A 21,903-nucleotide genomic window follows, 5' to 3' on the forward strand; every position below is an offset into this window, starting at 1 on the left:
GGTGTGTGTGTGGGGGGGAGGGGTATGAGGGGGATTATGACGTGAGGTTGGGGGCGGGGACTCTGTCCTGCGGAACCTGGGGCTGGGGACCGGAAGGGGAGGAGTTTCTAGTTGCGGGACGCCACTTCCTTCCGGTTGTGACGCGCGGCAGCGGCAGCGAGAGACATGTCGGCCTTCACTGAGGAGTACAGCGCCGAGGTGAGCGGCTCCCCCCGCGGCCCGCGCCCCGCGACCCTCCCCCCGTGCCCCCCCGCCCCGCGACCCCCCGCCCCGCGACCCCCCGCCTCGCGACCCCCGCCCCCCCCCCCGCCCCCCCCCAGCCCCCCGCCCCCCCACGCGGCCCGGACAGGCCTCGGGCTCGGGCGCCTTTGTGACCCCGGGATTATTAGGATTATTACTATTATATTATTATATATATCTCTCCCCTCCCTTCCTGATCCCAGGCGCCAATTGTTTCCCGGCTGAGACTCGCCATTCGCACAGACTGGGCCAACAACCACAGATGACATTTGTTCAGCGCCTCTGTCACAGACTGAACCTGTGATGACTGAGACCCCGCGAGGCAACGGCGACACATTTACTCACCTGCGCCTCAGGCAACGAGCGCCGTTGTTTCAGCTCAAAAGCAAATCAAAATCGCCCATGAATTGACCTGAGATATAAAGAATGTCTCCCCTCATTTACTGCAGAAAGTAACACTGTACTGACCACCACGTTAATGTTCCCGCTGCCTGAACACCACCATTAGTTTGCTAGTCAGTTAGTTTGCTAGTTAGTTAGTTTGCTAGTTAGTTAGTTAATTACATGGATAGATTGGGTATGTAAGTGCTGAGATGACGTGACAACTATTTTGTATTTCAGCCTTCAAGAGATGACACTTCGCATTCTAAAGGGGAAGCGACCACAAGTAATAAAGTAAGCTTTTTTATCACTTTAGTCTTTCACTGGTTTTGTACAGCTCTTTGTTGTGGCGCTGTTCAATGTTGTGCCAGTTCTGGTTTTTACCGGCCGAATAATAATAATAATAATCCTTGCATTTCTAGACCTCTCAAAGCGCATCACAGAATATACTGTAAAGTGAATTGACTGTTAATTAATTGAATTAATGGTGGGGGGNAGAGTTACATGAGCATATTGAAAAATCCTCTTGGACACCCGGAGTACTATTCTGTGTGACTGTGTGGGTGTGAAATGGTGCTGTTGTCGTTGCCTGTGTTACTAAGCTATTTTGCCCCTTTTTCCACAGTATGATCCATATGCTTACAATGCTGAATACGACCTGCACACAGGTAAGCCACTCACCTGTCTCACATGCATTTCCTTTCTCCTCAACACAGTCAGGGGGTGAATGTATGGCCTGGTGGAGGTGGGCTGATCTCGGCTGATTGCATGTTACTCCCAAGGAGAAAATTGCAGAGTTTCACTCTACATCACCCGATTCACAAGGCAACACAACCTAAAGTAATTACTGTAAATGCTTTGAGGAGTTTTGACGTCACAGGCGCTAGATCAAACGGAAGGATGACAGTTCTGATCCTGTAAAGCGTTTTGAGATGCTGAAAGGCACAGAGCAATGTGAGTTATTGTTGTTGTTCTCAGGGGATCCCAAGCAGGACCTGGCTTACGAGCGTCAGTATGAACAGCAGACGTACCATGTGATCCCAGAAGTCATAAAGAACTTTATCCAGTATTTTCACAAGACGGTGACTGACCTGATTGACCAGAAGGTGTACGAGTTGCAGGCGAATCGTGTGACCAGCGACCTGATCGAGCAGAAGCTGTATGAGATCCAGGACATCTACGAGAACAGGTATTGACAACAATCACATAAGCGTCTGTTTGCTATTCCCGTCTCAGCCCATAGACAGCACAGCACACTCAGGGCTGATCTTCTGTAGTTCTTAACGATTAAGGTTTAACTTAATAATTTTCAAAAACTTGTAATGATTTCAAGTTTTATGACTTTGATGAGCTTAACCTTAAGACCATGCTGAATTGCAGGCCTCTGATGTATTTATATATGAGGTGGAAGCGGGCTCCACGTGTATGAAGTGCCTCTATGTCTGTCTGTCACTCCTTGACTTTCCTTCTCCAATCTCGCAGCTGGAACAAACTGACCGAACGCTTCTTCAAAACCTCACCCTGGCCAGAGGCTGAGGCCATCGCCTCCATCTGTCGCAACGGTAAAGCGCATTGAACTGTCGCACGGAGTGCACGCCTGTACGTAACTGCGCTGCCTAATAAATCCAGACTGAGCACGGCGGCCACAAGCTTTCACCTGAACAGCAGCATGAGCAGCCCATCAGGAACAGTGAAGGGAATTCTGATTGGAAATTTCCCACAGACGGGGGTGGTGGGGAATGTAACAAGAGAAACTTTACAAAGAAAAGAAGTTTTCACATTGTGCAGCTAAGATTACTGGCTGAACAGCGTCTGTGTTCAGTTAACAATAAACTGTGATGTATTTACCAGCAAGTCTTTCTTTTCAGATGTTGTTTTCCTGATTCTGTATAAGGAGCTGTACTACAGGCACATCTACGCCAAAGTCAGCGTAAGTCCTCGTCTCCACTCGTACTGTTTGTAAATCTATATCCAGGCCAGGGTTAATAGCTTCCTGCAAATCCATGGTTAAATTGAAGTCAGTCACTGCACATTCCCCTGCAAACACATGGTAACTACATTTCACAGTAAGATCCTTGTGAAGCACATGTGGCTCAAAGTGTTTTTCTCTTCACCTCGCCAGGGAGGGCCCACACTGGAACAGAGATTCGAGTCGTATTACAATTACTGTAACCTCTTCAACTACATTCTCAGTAAGTGCGTACTCCACACAGGCTTTTATTTCCTGTCCAGTCTCCCCTCCCGGCTCACTGAAGCTACACCTGAAATCTTCTGTTTTTGTTTTATGCCTTGTTCATTCCACTTTAAAGTATATCCTGTGAAGCGCTTTGAGATGTCTCAATGATGTGATAAGGCGTGATACCAAATGCAAGAATTATTATTATTATAATTACTATAAAGCACATTTTGATGTATAAAGCGCTACAACAGTTCTTTCTTTGCCACCACAGCTAATGTGTTTTAAGCGATTGATTTTTATGAAGCTCAAAGTGCTATGAAATACAGTTATTATCAGCTGACTTCTCTGACTCCCTGAATAAAGGAAAGTGTTTCTATCTCTCTTTTCTAATCCATTCTCTCTCTACCTGACATCCTCAGATGCTGACGGACCCGTTCCTTTAGAGCTTCCTAACCAATGGCTTTGGGATGTCATTGATGAGTTCATTTACCAGGTAACCAGCCCTTTGTTAACGTGCAACCAGTGGCTTGAGAGTGATGTTGGTCTTGGTGGAACGTGAGATTCAGGCTCGACGGTCCTCAGAGACTGTCCTGTTCTTGGCCAAGTTTGTCTTCCTCGACACACCTAAACGCACGCACACACACACGGCAGGATGTGGACATCTCTGTGGCTTGCGGAGTCCTGGACCAGTTAGATTTGAACGTTGTGGAGCCAAACGGGTAGAAACAGGGATCGAATGTAAAAGTTAAATATTTACGGAGAGAAGTGGCTTTGCTAACCGGATTTGTGAATGAATCTGAACCATGTTACTTTTGACGCTGGTCTCAGTGAAGCTTCGCTCTGTTGCAGTTCCAATCTTTCAGTCAGTATCGGTGTAAAACCGCTAAGAAAACGGATGAGGAGATTGAATTCCTTCGGTCCAATCCCAAAATCTGGAATGTGCACAGCGTCCTCAACGTGCTGCATTCTCTGGTCGACAAATCAAACATCAACCAGCAGCTGGAGGTGTACACAAGTGGAGGTAAATGCAGATATTCCCCGTTCTCAACTCGACTCCGCCGTCTCCATCTCTTCGCTGTGCTCCTCCCCTTGTCTGGCCAAGTGCGTTTGCTCCTCTGACGCCTGCTGCTGTTTGTTGACAGGTGACCCAGAGAGCGTGGCTGGGGATTACGGACGTCACTCCCTATATAAGATGTTGGGATATTTCAGCTTGGTGGGACTTCTGCGTCTCCATTCACTTCTGGGAGATTATTACCAGGCCATCAAAGTGCTGGAGAACATTGAACTCAATAAGAAGGTACGTCTTGATGATGCGCAGTTAGGATCAATCCCATTACTTTTTACAGTCAATACAGTCGGCTATAGTTGAGGCAAAATCTTTTTGAATGGGAATTATATGTAGCTGCTAGAAAAGTAAGGATATGACGGAAGGGAGAACAAGGAGAGTGGGGCTAGTGGTTCACATTTGTGTAAATAATATCTGAGTTTCCTGCCTGCTTTGGGTTGTGAATGTTTGTGACTATACCATGTGGTTTATCAGCTAGCCAATGTGTCGTTACATGTGTTACAGAGCATGTACTCCCGAGTGCCAGAATGCCAGGTCACAACCTATTACTATGTGGGATTTGCCTACTTGATGATGCGTCGCTACCAGGATTCCATCCGAGTGTTTGCCAACATCCTGCTGTACATCCAGAGAACCAAGAACATGTTCCAGCGATCCACTTACAAATATGAGATGGTAAATAATGGCGTTCAAGGATTTGTATCTCTGTCAGAGTGTAATTAGTGACTGCATCGGTTTTTCCAGATTACCAACTGGCAGCTTTGGCCACGACAGTCAATTCCAATGTTCTGTTCCGAGGAGAACAACAACAAATTGTATTAATGCACGCCTTTCATGTCAGGTGGACCTCCAAAGGCACTGTAAGATGTGGGGAATTTACAGGATGTTTTCTCACTGTCTCACAGATCAATAAGCAGAACGAGCAGATGCACAGCCTTCTGGCCATCGCCCTGACTCTGTACCCCATGAGGATTGATGAGAGCATCCACACCCAGCTCCGAGAGAAGTACGGAGACAAGATGATCCGGATGCAGAAGGGGTTAGTGCAGCCGCTCCCTGCGGTTTACCTGATTGTTGGGATCTAACGGTGTCTGTGGTGATCAGTCAATCACATTCTCAGCTAGTAACAAACTACACAAACAGATCAACCTGATCTGTTACACCTGACCTGGTAAATCTTTCCGTTGGTTACAGGGACCCACAGATCTTCGAGGAGCTGTTCAGTTTCGCCTGCCCCAAGTTCTTGTCGCCTGTGGTGCCAAACTATGATGCTGTTCATGCCAATTACCACAAGGAGCCCTTCCTGCAGCAGCTGAAGGTGTTCATGGATGAGGTGCAGCAGCAGTCTGTGCTCTCCACCATCCGCAGGTACATGTGTCAGCCCGGCTCAGTCACTAACCATCTCGTTTCCATCGGAAGGTTGTGGGTTCAAGTCCCACATGGGGACTGGATGTCAGTCCAGACTGAGTGCAATGCTGGAGAAATTATTACAGTAACCTCGCTTCTAACAGGGCTTAGCTGTAAACTTCATCCTGCCGTTTCCCTTAAACGTTAAAGGTACAAAAGGAAAAGCCTGCCCTGTTTGTAAATTATCAGGCAAGTGACTGACTAGCACTGAAATAGATTTGTGTGTGGGAGGGGAGGGGGGCGCGGGGATGTATGCATGTGAGTGAACAGACACAAGACATTAGTGTTCGGGTGTGTTGTCAGCTCACTAAAATAATTCACTTAATGTTTTCCTGGCTCGCTGTCTGAGCTGCCAGTATTAATAGCCGCCTAGTTACCATTGACCGCGCTCTCTCTGTTACTGTAGTTTCCTGAAGCTCTACACCACCATGCCTGTGGCTAAGTTGGCCGGCTTCCTGGACATGTCAGAGCAGGAATTCCGCATCAACCTCCTGGTTTTCAAGCACAAGATGAAGAACCTGGTGTGGACAAGTGGCGTCTCAGCGCTGGACGGGGAGTTTCAGTCGGCCTCGGAGGTGGACTTCTACATTGACAAGGTTTGGCCACCAAGAGGGCAGTGTGTGGGTGTGAATGTGGAGACGTATAGCGTAGTGTTTAGAGCACTTGCCTCGCGAGTGAACCTGGACTCCATTCCCGAGCAGAGCGAACCCTTAGGCAAGTTTCCTTACTCCATACATATGCCTGTTTACCTAGAGGTAAGTAGGAATAATTTGGTCACTCATGGGATACTGTTGTGCGCAATTGGCTGCCGCATTCAATTCCCTTTACAGTGTATCCTGTGAAGCGTTTTGAGACATCTCGAAGAGGTGATAAGGTGCTGTATCAAATGCCAGGATTATTATTATGGCAGATCTCCACCCACATGCAAAAGGAAGCAATTCAATCAGAGGTACACAGACTAATGGGACAAATGGCCTCCTGGTGTGAGGTAAAAGATAATCTTTCCGTTGAGGCAGTGCTGTTCACATCTGGCTGATGTCTCAAAACCATTCTTTCTCATGAGGATTTTTGTATGTCTTGTAGCTGAATGAAGCTCCATTATTCAGATTCTAACACAATTAACATCAGCAAAGCTGCAGTCGTTTTTCTTCTTGTCAGTCTTTGTACTCCTGAAAGTCTTGTTGCGTTTAAACCCAGTCTGATTTGCTGTTTTAATTCAGGACATGATTCACATCGCAGACACCAAGGTGGCCCGGCGTTATGGTGATTTCTTCATCCGGCAGATTCATAAATTTGAAGAGGTGAGGCTGTTTATGTAACTCACTGACTGTTTCACAATCTGGGATATCAGTTTAGTTTAGTCTTTCTCTCACCTGAGTCAGATGTTTGTAGGTTGAAGTCTACAACTGAGAGCTGGATTGTCAGAGGAACAGTCCCTCAGACAAGATGTCAGACTGAAGTCTTTCCTGCTTTTTGTTCATTTATTATTAATAATAAGGTAGATAGTAAAGATCCCATTGTATTCATTGAAAATAGAAAGGAGTTTCTCCAGGTATCATTACCTAACCACTGGGTAAAATAATTTGTTTACCTCCTGGCTGTGCTCTGTGACCCACGCCACAGCAACGGCGGAAGTCAGCACGGGCACTAGGTTTAACTGCAGGGCTATGTTACACCTTAGCAATAATAATAACTTGAGCAAAACTGGCATATATGTTATGATGAGCTTGTTTAGATCATAGCTCATCAATGATAGGAGATCCCTGAAAAAATATTTGCCCATGACACTCCCTGGAGGCAAGACCTTTCCGATGAAGTATAAATAATGTCTCTACGTCAATCGGTTATTGAGTTCTTAGTGGGTACAGATATAGACATTAGGTCCTTATTAGTATAGATGAGCGTCTGCACTGACCACAAGGTGGTAGGTATGTGCTGAGTTCGCTTGCTGAGATCCCAGTTTGGGGCTTCTGATTCTCCTATGTCTGAAATAAGGAGTGAAATCCCATGTGGTTCCTGATGCTCACTCTTTGGGAATGCGGGTGCCGTCTGTATTAATAATAAAAAATATATACTGAAATGTAACTTCTTTCTTTTCTAGCTGAACAAAAGCTTGAAGAAAATCAGCCCACGATAATCCAATTACTTTTCAGAAGGACTGAGTGAAGAAGGTTGCTATCTGGGGTCTATGGTTTCAGTATCTGATTGCTAATGGGTGGGTGCACTGCCTGGAGGCTGGTGCTATGCCGTGGAGCAATTACAAGCTCAAAATCATCAAAGACTAAAAATCAATAAACACACTTTGTTTTATAATTTGACGGATCGGATCCAGTTTCCCTGACAGTTTTTGACTGTTTTCTATACGTTGCTATTCTCGGTTACACAGTTGCCTACATGGCCTTGTTACTTGCTTAAATCCCAAACAATGGCTGTTCAGATGTACTTCATGTCAAAACAGGGCAAGGAAATCTCACTTCCCCTCCCTCCACAGGCAGATTTACAGATAACAAACAGACCCTCACCAACTACAGCTGAATATTGGTAATTCGGAGAGTTCGGTGTATACAACCCAGCGTTAGGTCAACCAGATATCTGCCCTTCAGTGTGACTGACATTATTCCTGTTACAATTCAGATGTATTCAGTTACTAAATTAAACCTCCACCGAACCACATTTATCAATAAAATAATAAACCGATGTCTCCTTGTTGTATTTGTGTTTCACACAAAGTTACTGAGTGGACACCTGAGTTGGAAGAATTCCATAACAACAACAAATTAATGTGTACAGTGCCTTTCACGTCAGAAAGTCCTAAGACGGTCAGCGTTTGGAATCTGAAAGTATGATCTCAGCTCATGGTCTTTGCCATCACTGCACCTGAACACAATCTAAAGTGGCAAATGTGATCTATCAGTGGCACTACAATCAGTCACATTGCCACAAAAATCAAACCGCTGCTGTTAGAGCTCTGCACTGGTGAGAAGGCTCTGAGTTGGGACCCGCAGTGACGCTGCCACACCGCAGGGCGGCCCCGCCTCAAGGGCCATGGCAACGGGTGACGTCAAAGCGCATGACGTGCCCCGGAAGGAGTCTGGTTGCGGCGGGGTAAAGGTTTGGGTGACGCTGTGACGCCATTGCTACTGTTGTTGTTGTTAGTAACTGCCGCCAGGAAGTTCAGGCCAGTGATTGGCAGATCCTCAGCCAATTAGAAAGCCGTCTCAGGGATGTTCTTCCAATCCGCGAGCTGCTGGGGCGGGACTTCCAATGTGGGTGACCCTTCCGCTTGAGCTTCAGGCGGACATTCCCTGACACCTTCCCCTCCTCCTCACCTCTGGTCACCGAGACCCGCTTCTCCTTCAGTGACTGTTGGAGCCGGGAAACAAGACGACTGGCCGGAGAGCGAAGGGAAGGCGGAGGGTAAGTGCAGCCACAGAATCACATAATAGCATAAGTGACGGGAAAGCAGTGGTGGGGAAACACACACCGACATGGAACAACTCAGCCGCAGCCACTCGGCCCATCCTGTGGCTGGTGATTCTTCCACAACAAGAGCCTGTCCTTGTCCCATATCCTGACACCCCCATCCCTCAACTTCATTCTTATAACCATGTGTCTGTCCAGTGTTTTTGAATGTGAACATCGCCGAATGGCCTCTCGCGGTGTAATCGTTATATTAATCCATCCATCTTCCTCCATATTCTGGAGAGCTCACATATTCTTCGGGGGAGACTTCAGGACCAGAGAAAATTCAAGGCTGCAGCGAAGTGACAGCGCCTTAATGAATGGTCCATAACTTTGCTTATTTGTCTCTTGTATTTCATTGCTGAGTCGTGTCCATCTCCGTTCATTGACTTTTTTTTATCTTCACAGAGAACATAATGTTGTGATCCTGACCTCCACTCACTGTCATGGCGACCTGGTCCCGCACAGCTGTGTTGAATCTCTACCGCGCTCTCCTGCGAGCAGGTCAGCACCTGCGGTACACTGACCGAGAGTATTACTATTCGTACGTTAAGCGGGAATTCAGGAAGAACCAGCATCTCACCGAGGAGCAACAGAGAACTCAACAACTGAAGAAAGGCATTTACTTTCTGAACAATAAGCTTGGAGGCCTGGTTTAATTAATGGCCGAAGCTTAGTAGCTGATTTGAGAATTCTAGGTGAATGTTTACTAAAACTTCTTAGGCTGCACTCCACTGAAGGGTCAATGAGCAATATAGCACCTGATGCAGCATGAGGACATGAAAGGCACAGGCACAACTCAGTCAAGCTCAGTTGATGGTTGGGGCTACTCATTGGGTTAGATAGGTGAAATCAGCCAGGGATCCTGCTTCAGACCAAGTGTTAGCATTGGCATCTAGAGTGACGTGTGAGCGTGAAACTGATCTCTGCAGTTCAGTTTCACACTAACCAGGGCGTAAGTGAGTCAGCGAATGGGGGAAACCCAAAAATGTAGTTTTAAAAGTTTTTTTTAAATGAATAAACTAATATCTTATAAAATAATAACAAGATTACATTTGTAGAGCGCCTTTCACGTCGGTAGGACGTCCCAAGGCACTGGACAGTGTACAGCATTTCAGACCCGAGCTGGGGGAGAAGGGAGGGAGGGGGGTGGCCGATGGCATGGTCAAGAGGAGGGTCTTGAAGCGAGACTTGAAGGAGGCTAAGGAAGGGGTGAGGTGGAGTGATTGGGGGATGGAATTCCAGAGGTTGGGGGCAGAGTGGCTGAAGGCTCTACCGTCAATGGTGGGGCGGGTGGGTCAGGGGACGTGGAGCAGGCCAGAGCCGGCTGAGCGGAGGGAGCGGGCGGGTTGGTAGGGGGTTAGGAGGTCGCGGAGCTCGGGTCTGAAATGCTGTACACTTCCAGTGCCGAGGCCATGGAGGGCTTTGTAGGTGAGGACCAGGATCTTGAACTGGATCCTCTGAAGGATAGTGAGCCAATGGTGTCGGACAAGAATGGGGGAGATGGGGTCACGGAGTTTTGTGGGTGAGAGGACATGGGCTGCAGAGTTCTTGATTATCTGCAGCCTGTGGAGGGAGGAGTTGGGAAGGCCAACAAGCAGGGAGTTTGCATAGTCGAGCCTGGAGGTGATGAAGGCATGAACAAGAGTTTCGGCGCCTGAGGGGTGAGGCAGTGGTGGAGTTGGGTGATGTTACGGAGGTGAGGGAAGGCAGAGCTCGTCAAGGCTTGGATGTGGGGAAGAAAAGAAGGTTGAGGGTCGAACAAGACACCGAGCTTCCTGACTGGCTTGGTGAGTTGTAATGTGCAACCATGGAGGTTGATGCTGCCAGAGCCTGAGGTGCAGAGGCGCTGGCGCGAGCCAATCAGGAGGGCCTCAGTCTTGTTCAACTGGAGGAAATTTGCCCTCATCCAGGACTTGATAAAATGCTATGTCAAATGTAAGTAGTATTATTATCTGCATTTGTGTACTGAAGCCTATTTGTAGTAATGTTATCGCTTTTTTGCCTCTAGTTGTACCGTGTTTAACATGGCTGGTGCTGGGGAAGGAAAGAGCAAGAAGGGGGATAATGGGATTGGAAATGCCATAGACTTCATGCTTTCAAATGCCAGGCTGGTGCTGGGGGTTGGCGGTGCTGCCATGTTGGGTATTGCAACACTGGCTGTCAAGAGGGTAAGATGTTCCTTTTTTCTCAGTATTTACTATACTGTGGTGCTGACAATTCTGCTGTGGGGGAGTTGTATCTTACACTTTGTAACTAACATGAACCCTGTGGTGAAGGAAGATTGGAAATAGCAAGAGTAGAATATTCTTATTCTTCATTTTTTTCTGAATTTCTTTGACTGATGGGTGGACTCTAAACTCAGTTTATTTGCCAGTTTTCTCTCCTCCTTAAGTTGATAAGATAGGACTTCAGCCACCGCTGCTAATTCACAAAGTGGGAGAGGAAGTAAGAAGCACACAGCTGAAACCTGAAGCTGTCCTACACCTCATTCCCATCAGAGGGCTCTTCATACCAATTAATGACATGAGTCCTGGCTTACTCATGTTATTAATTGCTATGAAAATTGCTATATTATTTCCTTATAGCATGGGTTGCGATTTGAACCTAAAATTTCTGCTTATGACTGTGCTAATAAGGCTGTAATTGAACAGACTTAAGATATTGGGGGAGCAATCTATTCAGTCAGTCCACATGTCCAGCTAATGCTTCGATCTGGGTTTGCCTGTTTCCAGATGTACGACAGGGCGATTAGTGCTCCAAGTAGCCCCAGTAAAGTGGACTCGAGATCTGGGAAGCGAAGCTGGGAGGAACCCAGCTGGATTGGGTCATCACCACGGTTACTGACCAAGGATATGAAGAGCAGTGTTAGCAAGTCTCTGCAAACCTTGCCCACAGATTTTGTTCGTCTTGAACCAGGTAAATGAATTATCTGGGGGTAAAATAAGGCTTTGAATTAATATATATGATACACCAAGTACTGAAAATTCATGTCTTTTGTATGTGAGGAAATACAAAATGATTATTGAGAGAATATTCCAACATCAGTAATGGTTTTAGGAACAGAAGGGTGGTGTGGTCAACTGGTACATCTTGGAGTGAAAGGTGCAGATTTGCTTCTGTCATTTTCCCACCCTTCAAGTTATTTGTACACCTTTCATCTTAGCTTTTATATTTTAAATGCATTTATTACAGGAATGTAAGAGGCCATTCAGACCATCAAGCCTGTTCCACAAGTTTGTTTGATGAGAAGAAATCTGGGTATCTCACTTTTAAACATCCATTGCCTCTGCTTCTTTAGCCTTCTGGGGTAGTATGTTCCACACATTTGTAATGTGTTTGTGTAAATATGCTTTTATTCTGAAATCCCTCCTACTTTGGATGTAAAGTTAAGATGATGTCCCTAGTCTTTGATCCTCCACCAGAGAGAAGTCATTGACTTCATTGTGTTCAATACTATTGTTTCAAAACATATTGTTTTCCTCTGTCGGGAACAGGTATCTCCAGAGGCGCTGGTTCCAGTAAGAAATCCCACATGGACCTGACGAAGGCCAGACTGCGCATGTCCATGCAGGAGAAGCTGTCGGTTTACTACCGCAAGCACGTGATGGTTCCAGATGGGGAGATGAACCGAGCCAAGCAGGCTGCCATGGACATCTGCTCAGAGCTGCGCAATTTCATCCATGCCAAACTGCCTGACATGCCTCTCCGGGATATGTACCTCAGTGGCAGTCTGTATGACGATCTCCAGGTCTGAACTTGAGCGTTTACCCCACAAAATACACACAAACACTTTACAGTATATCCTGTGAAGCGCTTTGAGTCCTCTCGATGACATGATATGCAAGGAATATTATTATAAAAGGCTACTAATGAGCTGACATTCACTTCATCTCTAATTAGTCATTTTGTAAAGTGCTTTGAGATGTTTGTTTTATGTGAAAGATGCTACATAAATAGAAGTTGTATGTCGTTTCAGTGCAACAAATAACTTCCAATTTTTGATGTGTAGAATTCCCAATCCAAGCACATATCCATGTGTAGTCCACAGGTTGTATTCTCTTAAGACGTGTGATGCTATATACACTGAATTGTGGAATGATTGGTCACTGTTGAAGTTACGACTCCTTCAGCAGTGAGGAGCGTTATTAGTTATTGAGGAAGAAGCACGTGCAGTAGTAAGTTAAAAACATAACTAAAGTGAAATAGTTTGTTTTGCCTTATGCTGAGCAACCAGTCACCCATCATGGCAGACTTCAATTGTGAGAACAACTAATGTTCCCTCATTCTATTGTAAACCTAAGAGTGGCATTTGAGTGAGTCGTGTTTGCCTGTATAAATAATCACAGCAGCACTGGCCTTGTCTATTCATGTCAAAGAAAGTGTAAGACAGCTAAGACACAAAGTAGCTGCCATAGATATTAATTGTGTGCCAATCTTTCAGGTAGTTACTGCAGACCATGCTCAGCTAATGGTTCCGCTGATCTTGGAGAGAAATCTCTGGGCTGCCATCCCAGGGGAGGACACCATCATGAACATCCCTGGCTTCTGGCTTGTCCGCAGGGAGAACATGGAATACTTTCCTCGCAGCAGCAGTTACTGGGACCGCTGCATCGTGGGGGGCTATCTTCGCCCAAAGTAGTGATCGAGACGTTTGATAAGGTCATGTCAGGATCGATCAACTGGCCAGCCATTGGGAATGTCTTGGACCTGATCATCCGCCCAGTGGTTCCCTCTGAGTCACTGACCTTGGAAGTTCAGTATGATACCAGTAAAAGGCTGTTTATTGACTTCTTACCTTTGATTGTCATGGAGGAGTCCATGCTGATCGCCAAACCACACAGGAATGGCCGCTATGAAAACATGTGGCGTCAAAGTTTCCGGACTGCGGAAACAGCCAAACTGAGAGCCCTGGATGACGGGGATGGAGGCTGTCGCTGCTGCTGTCTGAAGATATTGAAGACGATATGTAAATACAACCCCGTCCTGGGAAAGCTGACCGCCAGCCAACTCACCAATGTCCTCCTCCATCAGAGCGAGAAGGAATGCGACTGGTCACAAGAAGCACTGGCTGATCTGTTCATTGGGGCCCTGAAGGAGCTGATTGGCTACTTGGAACAAGGCTTCCTGCCATGCATTCTGGACAACAAAGTGAACCTGTTCTTGGAACTGACTGACAATGAGATTGATGAACTGGGTTATACTCTGTACTGTTCCTTGTCAGAACCAGAGACTTTACTAAACACATGAATTGAAATGTTCAGTGGGCACTTGTACAAGTTCATATTGTCCTGGTGATCAGGGAATTAGTCAAGTGACCTATAAATGTGCCTAACCAATCCGTTACCCAAAGTTTACCAGGAGACTATTTTGAAACCAGACTTTCCTGAACATTTCTTGTGATTGTGTTGCATGAAAAGGGAAGGTCAAATGGCAGTCTCGCAGGCAGCACGTGGCAATTTATGTTAAACACAAGCAAAAATTGTGAATAGTGCTGATTTAGGGAGCCAAAATGTAGAGTAAATGTTCTCATTTCTCAATAAGTATAAATTGTAAGTGTCCAAACAAATCCACCAATTTGGGAGTGAACTTTCAAGATCGTGGTGTGAATAAAGCCTATTTAATTGAGTTGGTGGCATTTTCTTTTCTTTTGGCAATCTTCCCTCCCCCCAGCCCCCTCTGATCGGGTGTGATCTTTTCTTTCCTTCAAATGCTTATTTGCGACATACTGCTGCATGCCAGTAACCTGTTTCTATCATCTACAAATGCACAGTCACTAGACTTTCTTTCAAAATGTTTGGGCAACACAAGGTGTTATATTATAAATAACAAGTGTTTATTCTGAGCATTTGAGTCAGTGTCAGCAGTTATTTGACTGCAGAGGAATCAATAACCGAGCCTGTCCCCACGCTCACACCAAATCCCCAAAGCGGCCTTCATGAACTGCATCTATTCTCCATGTAAAATATCACACTGTTTATATCCTGTCGAAAGTAGCCTCGTGGGAATATTATATGAGGCAGGATTCCTGTTCCTGGTTGTTATTCAGTGCACATAATGGACAGGAATCCTGGCTGACGTGGGTAAAAACAGGACTGGGTGCTGTTCACCATCCACGGCTCAATTAAACGATTTGTGAACCGAGAATGAATGTCTTCAAGCATTTAAATTATACAACCTGACTAAAACAAACGGCAAAAATGTCGTGGAGAGTTAAATATACGACGAGAAAGTAAGGCAAATATCTTTTGGAATACTTTGTTGACAATATCTGAGCATTAAGAATTGGTTATTTAGGCAGTTAGTTGCCTGAGCCTCTGTAACCCAAGAAACCCTGACTTCAGGGTGCAAGATAATTGGCAAAAAAGAGAAATTCTTTGCCTGGAGGGAAAAATCCTCATCAAAAGCTAGAATTTTTAAAAAAACAAATGTCTTCCATTTTCCTTTGTTTCTTTGCGCTGTCCTCACGGTTCTCATAAAACAAGACCCTCAGAGCTCACAACTTTTACAAACAATTCTGGCTTGCAACCCAAGCCTATGATTGGTTTTGACTTCCACTTGATCTTTTAAGCCAGCTTTTTTTATGGTGTTAGCTTGGCTGGAATGCTATGTGGTATTTTCATTGGGAGAAGGGAAGGGGTGGTCCCTTAACACAAAGGTAACATTAGCCTTGGAAGAAATCAAAGGACTTGCCCTTTAACCCTTTTACCAGTGCAACCTCAGATTTGCGTTGGAACAGCACTCCAGATGGCACGATCGAATATTTCTGTTACTTTTTGTTTTAAGCAATAATCAAACTTGTGCATGAATCAAATGTTCAAAATTTGCATTAAGAACTGTAGCAAATCCCAGCAAGTCAGTGAGAGTGGTTAATGGCAAAAAGAACATTACAAGATAACTCCAGAGGAACAGCAACTTTGTGCTTTAACTGAGTGGTCCTTCATGATCAGAGCCAGCCAGAAGAAGTGTTGAGGTATGTTTTAACTATGTCTGTGAAATAAGACAGCTCCTTTACGGTGACTGACTGGGTGGTACAGTCTTTTGGAATATTGGACAGATGCGTCACGTGAGGTGGCAAAAGCCTGAGCTGAGTTAACCTGTGTGGCAGTGGGGGCACAGACATCGGTCTCTGAATTGCCTGGGTGGGGAGGCAAACAAATGAACATGATTGCTGATTGCTGACCAGCGACCCCTAGTGATCAACATTTGTGTGGAGACTGAATGAGAAAAGTAGGTGGCGAGATCAGCCATGAAGGAAATGGATTGATGATATAAATAACTTGATCTCAATGCTGGGTCAGAAGATGTAGGTTCACGTCCTACAAAGAGACTTGGTCAGGGAACTCGCAATGGCAGCATTCATTACTCTGTGTGCGAAATTGAATTCATTGTGTTATTAATCATGCAATGATTTGCCTTTTCTGCATTAGCAGAAAGCTGTCAGCAAGTTGTGAGTGACTTTAGGAAAGCTCTGCAATTTTACACAAGGAATTGGTCAGGCAAGCCTCCATTTCTTTAAGGAATTTATAAGGATTTTTCAAAAATTCTGCATGATCTTAAATTTTAAGGCTAAGATCAAGTGCTGTCCTCTGGTACCTCAACCAAGTGAGGTCATTCCTGATGTGTAAGTCTAGACAATGAGGCACAGTATTTGATGGTGGGAGGTATTCTCGCAATAAACTATCTATGATGTTGAAAACCTAGGAAGTAAAAGGTCATTCATTAAGTGTGTATATTCATTAAGATAGTTTTAACTTGCTCTTATAAAGAGGACAAACACCTGTTCCACTGATAGCTCACCCCAGCATTCGTTATCTCATTTTCTATTTTTGTGAGTCCTGAAAGGCTTTGAAACTCTTAGGATGCCTCTGTCCATGTGTCTGTGTCTTTAAGAGGGTAATAGAGTTCCCCAAATAACCCAGTGAGTACAGTTTGCCTAGAGTATCAGTAAGCCATAAAAAAAACAATCGGTAGCCTGTGCTGAGTTAGCAGATCTAAACCAAGGCAGCATTTGGATAGTGATGATTGGCTTCAATGTCTCGGGGTCCACGACGATAGACTAATTTAACAACCCAATTTAAAAATACAAATAACCCTAATCTCATCCACCCCTCAGTGCCAGGCCAGTGAAGGGGAGGAAGGACTCAGCTTCAATGCTGGGATGTGCTGCCTGTAACATACTTGACCTAGACGTTATCATTTAATTACAATTGCACTGCTTTTATGGGTGCAAAGGCATAGCATATTCTAGGATAGATATGACATATCTAGCAGCTTAGCTACAGGGTATATCCTAATATGACACTGTTGCTTGGAAACCACATTAGCACTTACCCATTGATTACGGTTTAACATAACTCTTTACAGACTGAGCGAGGAGAAACCTTTTCAGCAGAAATTCTGAGCCCCAGGAATGCCCTGTCAGCAGTTACAGTACTTCAGTGCTCAGATCCCCAACAGTAGATCCTCAACTTAATTCCTCAGTTTCTAGACACCATTCCCTTGTGAGAAACTTTACATTCTATTCAGTAATTAGCTTATCTCACCCGGGCAGCAACAAGGGCTTTACAATGGCTGCAGTACATACACTAAAGAGGGGTTGTGGCAGATATCATTGAACATGAAGTGAAAGCGTATTGACCTCAGCCACAATGCCCTTGTTCTGTGTCTAGGTTCTCACCTGACACACAGCAATAAAGCTGCAATAATCAGCACCTTCACAAGAGGTGGAGGAAGAAAACTGAAGGGGAAACGTTTTGGAATGTGAATCTGAATTGTTGAGAGCAAATCTACGCAGGAATAATTTAACTGGATAAGTCTTCAACTGAAATGGCCATTGTCTTTTCTCTGCTACAGCTGTCCGGGGCAAGGAGAAAATAAGGAAACCATATTTCTGGGCAAAGGGTATTACGATAATAATAATCCTTGCATTTGATATAGCGCTTTATCACGTCTTCGAGATATTTCAAAGCACTTCACAGAATATACTGTAAAGTGAATTGATTGTATATTTTGTGAGCAAAACACGATTGTGGGTGAATTTCCACAAGATTGTGGAGACCTGAAAATACTACAGTTGCTGTCAGTTCCATATTTACAAACCTGGCAGCTGGCAAAGAGACTTCTAGCTGTGAATTCTTTCAGGCATTGCTAAATTTAGGTGACTTCCTCAACGAGCACTGACTGTTCCAAACAAAGCCCAACAATGGCAACGTCACCTGGGGAAAGGCTTCACGCCCCACCGCATGTTGGCCATGTATTTGGCAAACATGAGAGAAATGGGAAAGGAAGGCTGTGGGAGAATTAGGCAGGGTGGAAGTTATGTGGAACATGAACACCAATGCAGACAAGTTGAGCCATGTTCTAATGGTCTATGTAATTATATGAAAAAGAAAAATGCAGAAGTATGTGTGCACTCCTCTCAAACAATGCAGGGTGGTTCCCTGGATAAACGCAGAAATAAAGACAATGTTTAATCAGAGCAATTTGCCATTTTTTTGGAACAATTAATCTTAAAAAAAAGCATAAAATATAAGTAAAAATAAGATACGATCATTACATTAGAGGGGCAAACCGGGTTCCCAAACCAGAACAAAATCAACAGGAATGAACTGGCCACTCTATTCATTTTCAGTTTTCAAAACCTGAATGCATTCAATGGGTGAAGAAGAAATCTTTGCACAATTTTGTGGATACCCTCAGGTGTTAGCTCAAGGGCATGAAAGCTTCTTGGTTTCCTGAGCAGGTGTGGCAATCTCTCATTCAGCAGGTGTGATATCTATCACTTCTTTACCAAAATAGATTCACTATGGAAACCAATGAACCCAACAACATACATACAAAATCCAGGATCCACTTGAGCTTCACGAGTGCAGTTCAGAACATCTAACTGAGCAAATACTTCATGTGAACTCTTCTACTCCTCTTTTCTATTCCCTTTGTCCTTCCACACTTAGAAATTGGTGTAAATACTTAGGCTGTCTTCACAGTGTTACATTGTGTTACACTGAATCACTAATTCTTTTAACATTTTCTCCCGAGACACTGACAAATGCTGAGATGTGGTTCCACGCCCAGTGGGAGTTGACGTGTGAACTTATACATTTAATATCATTCTTTCCATATCTAATGGAACAATTCCCAGCAGGCGGTCATGACCTTGGCAGGAACCTTGGCTAATTTCCCCCCTCTGCATTTTTCACCCTAAACGGAAAAAAGGCAAACACAACACCGTATGTCTTGGTCCTCAATGCATGAAACTGAATGGGTACAGAACACACTGTTACCATTCGATTTAATCTTGAACTGTAAACGTGGCTTTTGTCTTGGCAACTTTCCATCCTCCTTCTCTGTACCTGAGTAAATATTGTAAAGCAGTCATCTAACACTCACTTCATAGAACCAGCTACTCCCTCTGCCTCCTCATCCTTCTGGACCTCTCTGCCCCACAGTGAGTTCATTCACTTAATGGCCTTACACAGCAAGAATTCCAGACAATTATTCATGTGCTATTGAAAGTAGCTCTGCATTATTGATGGGAAAGACAGACAGTGATGGCTGATACTCACATCAATTGTCCAACCTTGGTACCCTGATCAAGCAGACAGAATTTGCATAAACAGCAATATATAACCAATTTGATGTCTGGGGGAAAAAAATTATGAGTCAGTCTCACAATTAATATTACACACATGAATATTTTTCAATGCACTATGCTGACAAAACATCTTGCATCTGGTAGTAAAACAAGTTCTTTGTTTGCATGAGGGTCACTGGAGCACCTATAGTTTGAACTCAATATGATTATTCGACATGTGCTTCAAATTAGAGCTGAGGAGCTAAGTGACATGAGAAAAAACTTCTTCACAGAAATGTTCAGGAGACTTTAGAATGCCTTGCTCCAGATGATTATAGATCCAGAATCATCTGGCAGGTTTTAAAGGGGAGTTTAGATATTTTGTAAGTAAGGGATTTGGGGAAAGTGCGGAGGATAAAAAAAAACTTTAGATGATCAAATAAAATAAATTTGTGTTCCACTGACAAGCAGAGTTGCCAAGCAGCCCGAGGCTGTTAGTGCTTGGAATGGAGAAATTCTCGTTTACTTTCCAGCCACAATTACAAGCAGCGAAAAGGCCACACCTACATACAGGGCTACTCCTTTTATAACACAATTTTTGGAATCGAGAAAATTAGACCCTGGAATTCATGTCCACAGAGAAAATAGTAACTTTTAAAGAGATCTGAAGATTGAAGAGAGACACATCAAATGGTGCTGGGGGAGTGGGCAAGGGAGCAGGAATGGACAGCTTTCAGAGGGCCACCAGGGAAATATAGGAACATAAGAACGGGAGTAGGGCATTCAGCCCCTCGAACCTGTTCTGCCATTTTATTAGATCATGGCTGATCTGTACCTCAACTCCAATTCCCCACCATTGCCCCATATTCCTTGATAGTCTGACCTAACAAACATCTATCCACTTCAGTCTTGAAAATTTGAATGGACCCCATCATCGACAGCCTTTTTGGGGAGAGTTTTAGAATTCTACTACACTTTGTGTGAAAAAATGCCTCCTTATTTCACTTCTAAATGGCTTAGCTCTAATTTTAAGATTATGCCTCCTGTTCTGGAGGCAGGGGAATAACCTTGTGTGTTGTATCTTCAGTATTGGTTTCCACTACCCAACTCCTCAGCTTTAGTTCTAATAAACTGCCCCAACCCAACCAACAATAACAAACAGAGAAAACCTCAAAGTGCTTCACTGAACGATATAACATAAGAAATGCTGGACAAAAAGACCAAGGTCCATCTCGTTCACCTTCCACCTTTCTGGCAGCCGCATGCCCAGTTTGGCAGTCCCAAACTATCTATGTACTATATGCCATGTTATTTACTAAAAGAAAACTATCTAATCTGTGTTTGAAAGAATCAACACTTCCTGCTTCAACCGTCTCCCTAAGTAGAGAGCCTGTTTCACAGGTTCACTATTCGCTCACTGAAATAGTGTTGCGTAGATTCGTTCTGAATTTATCCCCTTCAAACGCAGGCGTTTCCTCTGGTTTCACTATTCTGGACAACATGAAACAGCCTGTCATGATCTATATTGTTTAGCCCCATTAGAATCTTAAAGGCAGCAATCATGTCACCTCTCAAACTTTCCAGCGTGAACATGGCCAATTTACTTAGTTGCTCCTCATAGTCCAGTCCTTCCATTCCCTCAGTCATTTTGGTTAATCTCTTCTGTATCTTCTCGATTTTTCCAATATCCCAAAAGGTACTTGGGTGACCAGAACTTCTCTTTAAGTGTGGTCTCACCAATGATTTATACAGTGGCAGGAGTAGGGACAACTGTGGAGAGTGGGGGAGGTGTCCCATTATAGGGTCAACACTTTCAGGGTTTTTAGGGAGTGTTTTGACCACAGAGTGAGAAAGGGCAACGGGATTTTTAAAATCATCCTTCCACCTCCTTCCAGCGCCATCAACCCGGGGACATCGCGGAGGACTTCACAAGGAGCTGCTGTCAGGTGTTCACAGGCGAAAGATTGGGAGCTCGGCGTCGTGCTCCGCCATCGTCAAGCGCTCCGAGGCGCTGCCCTGCCTGAGGGGCGCTGTGTAAAATGTCAGTTCTTAATTGTGAGGGATTTTTTTCCAAAAGTTATGCGAGGATTATTATTATTATTATCATTATTATTAGCAGGGAAGCTTGGCTGCACATGGTGGGATGGGTTACCGTGTTTCCTGCTCACAGTACAGGCTGCTTTTACACACCTGCTCTCTCTCTCTCGCTCGCTCTACGGCCGCCATTGAGCAGCTGTCACTCCCTCATCCGCCCAAACCGCCCGCGCGCCTCCAACCGCCGCCCCGCGCGCGCGGCTCCCGCCAACTGTCAGCGCGCGTGACTGCAAGTAGCGCCGGCGCCGCCAGCTTCAAGCGCGCGCGCGCGCGCGCGCGGGTCACATCCTTCGGCCAACAGTTCGTAATTAGACGGCAACGCCCCGTGTCCAAGTGAAGCAAAAAGCGGTTAATATATTCGCGGAGGTATTAACCTTCTGCTCGGGAAGGTTAGGAGGAGGGGGGGCGGGGAAAGGAAACCGGTTTATTTGCGGTGACGTAGACGGCGGAGGAGTGCAAGCTGCAGCGCGGCTGCGCGGGTATATAAGGCGGCGCTCC

The 21,903-nt window shown here is 45.0% G+C and overlaps 3 protein-coding genes and 1 long non-coding RNA gene across 5 annotated transcripts; 3 read left to right on the top strand and 1 right to left on the bottom strand.

Annotated features, from left to right (window-relative positions):
- The first annotated feature begins 107 nt into the window (after nucleotides 1-107).
- Nucleotides 108-7,968, top strand: eif3s6ip (eukaryotic translation initiation factor 3, subunit 6 interacting protein). Its single transcript, NM_001292173.1, is given in 16 exon segments — nucleotides 108-198; nucleotides 862-915; nucleotides 1,247-1,289; nucleotides 1,600-1,810; nucleotides 2,104-2,183; nucleotides 2,490-2,551; nucleotides 2,744-2,813; nucleotides 3,220-3,293; nucleotides 3,650-3,821; nucleotides 3,943-4,097; nucleotides 4,371-4,541; nucleotides 4,772-4,905; nucleotides 5,061-5,234; nucleotides 5,680-5,869; nucleotides 6,494-6,574; nucleotides 7,375-7,968. Coding segments are annotated over 16 exon segments (1,740 nt in total). The 5' UTR covers nucleotides 108-165; the 3' UTR covers nucleotides 7,411-7,968.
- Nucleotides 7,969-8,526: 558 nt separating this feature from the next.
- LOC121851262 (MIEF1 upstream open reading frame protein-like) lies at nucleotides 8,527-10,806 on the top strand. Its single transcript, XM_042344978.1, has 3 exons — nucleotides 8,527-8,690; nucleotides 9,144-9,433; nucleotides 10,747-10,806. Exon 2 carries the CDS (start codon nucleotides 9,182-9,184, stop codon nucleotides 9,392-9,394), a length of 213 nt encoding a protein of 70 aa, XP_042200912.1. The 5' UTR covers nucleotides 8,527-8,690; nucleotides 9,144-9,181; the 3' UTR covers nucleotides 9,395-9,433; nucleotides 10,747-10,806.
- mief1 (mitochondrial elongation factor 1) lies at nucleotides 9,190-14,363 on the top strand. The gene is given in 6 exon segments (XM_042344977.1): nucleotides 9,190-9,239; nucleotides 10,747-10,906; nucleotides 11,471-11,654; nucleotides 12,233-12,486; nucleotides 13,180-13,360; nucleotides 13,363-14,363. Coding segments are annotated over 5 exon segments (1,386 nt in total). The 5' UTR covers nucleotides 9,190-9,239; nucleotides 10,747-10,762; the 3' UTR covers nucleotides 13,986-14,363.
- A 3,712-nt stretch (nucleotides 14,364-18,075) lies between these two features.
- On the bottom strand, nucleotides 18,076-21,592 carry LOC103189776. 2 transcript variants are annotated; one of them, XR_489096.2, is made up of 3 exons: nucleotides 20,880-20,909; nucleotides 19,304-19,379; nucleotides 18,076-18,938 (listed from the first exon to the last, which is right to left on the bottom strand). It is a non-coding gene; the product is annotated as an uncharacterized LOC103189776 (long non-coding RNA). The 2 variants fall into 2 exon arrangements; XR_489095.2 differs by lacking the exon at nucleotides 20,880-20,909 and adding an exon at nucleotides 21,502-21,592 and having other exon boundaries at nucleotides 18,077-18,938.
- Nucleotides 21,593-21,903: the final 311 nt, after the last annotated feature.

The sequence above is a fragment of the Callorhinchus milii genome, unplaced genomic scaffold (genome assembly GCF_018977255.1).
Source record: "Callorhinchus milii isolate IMCB2004 unplaced genomic scaffold, IMCB_Cmil_1.0 Scaffold31, whole genome shotgun sequence".
In the NCBI taxonomy this organism is placed as follows: domain Eukaryota; kingdom Metazoa; phylum Chordata; class Chondrichthyes; order Chimaeriformes; family Callorhinchidae; genus Callorhinchus; species Callorhinchus milii.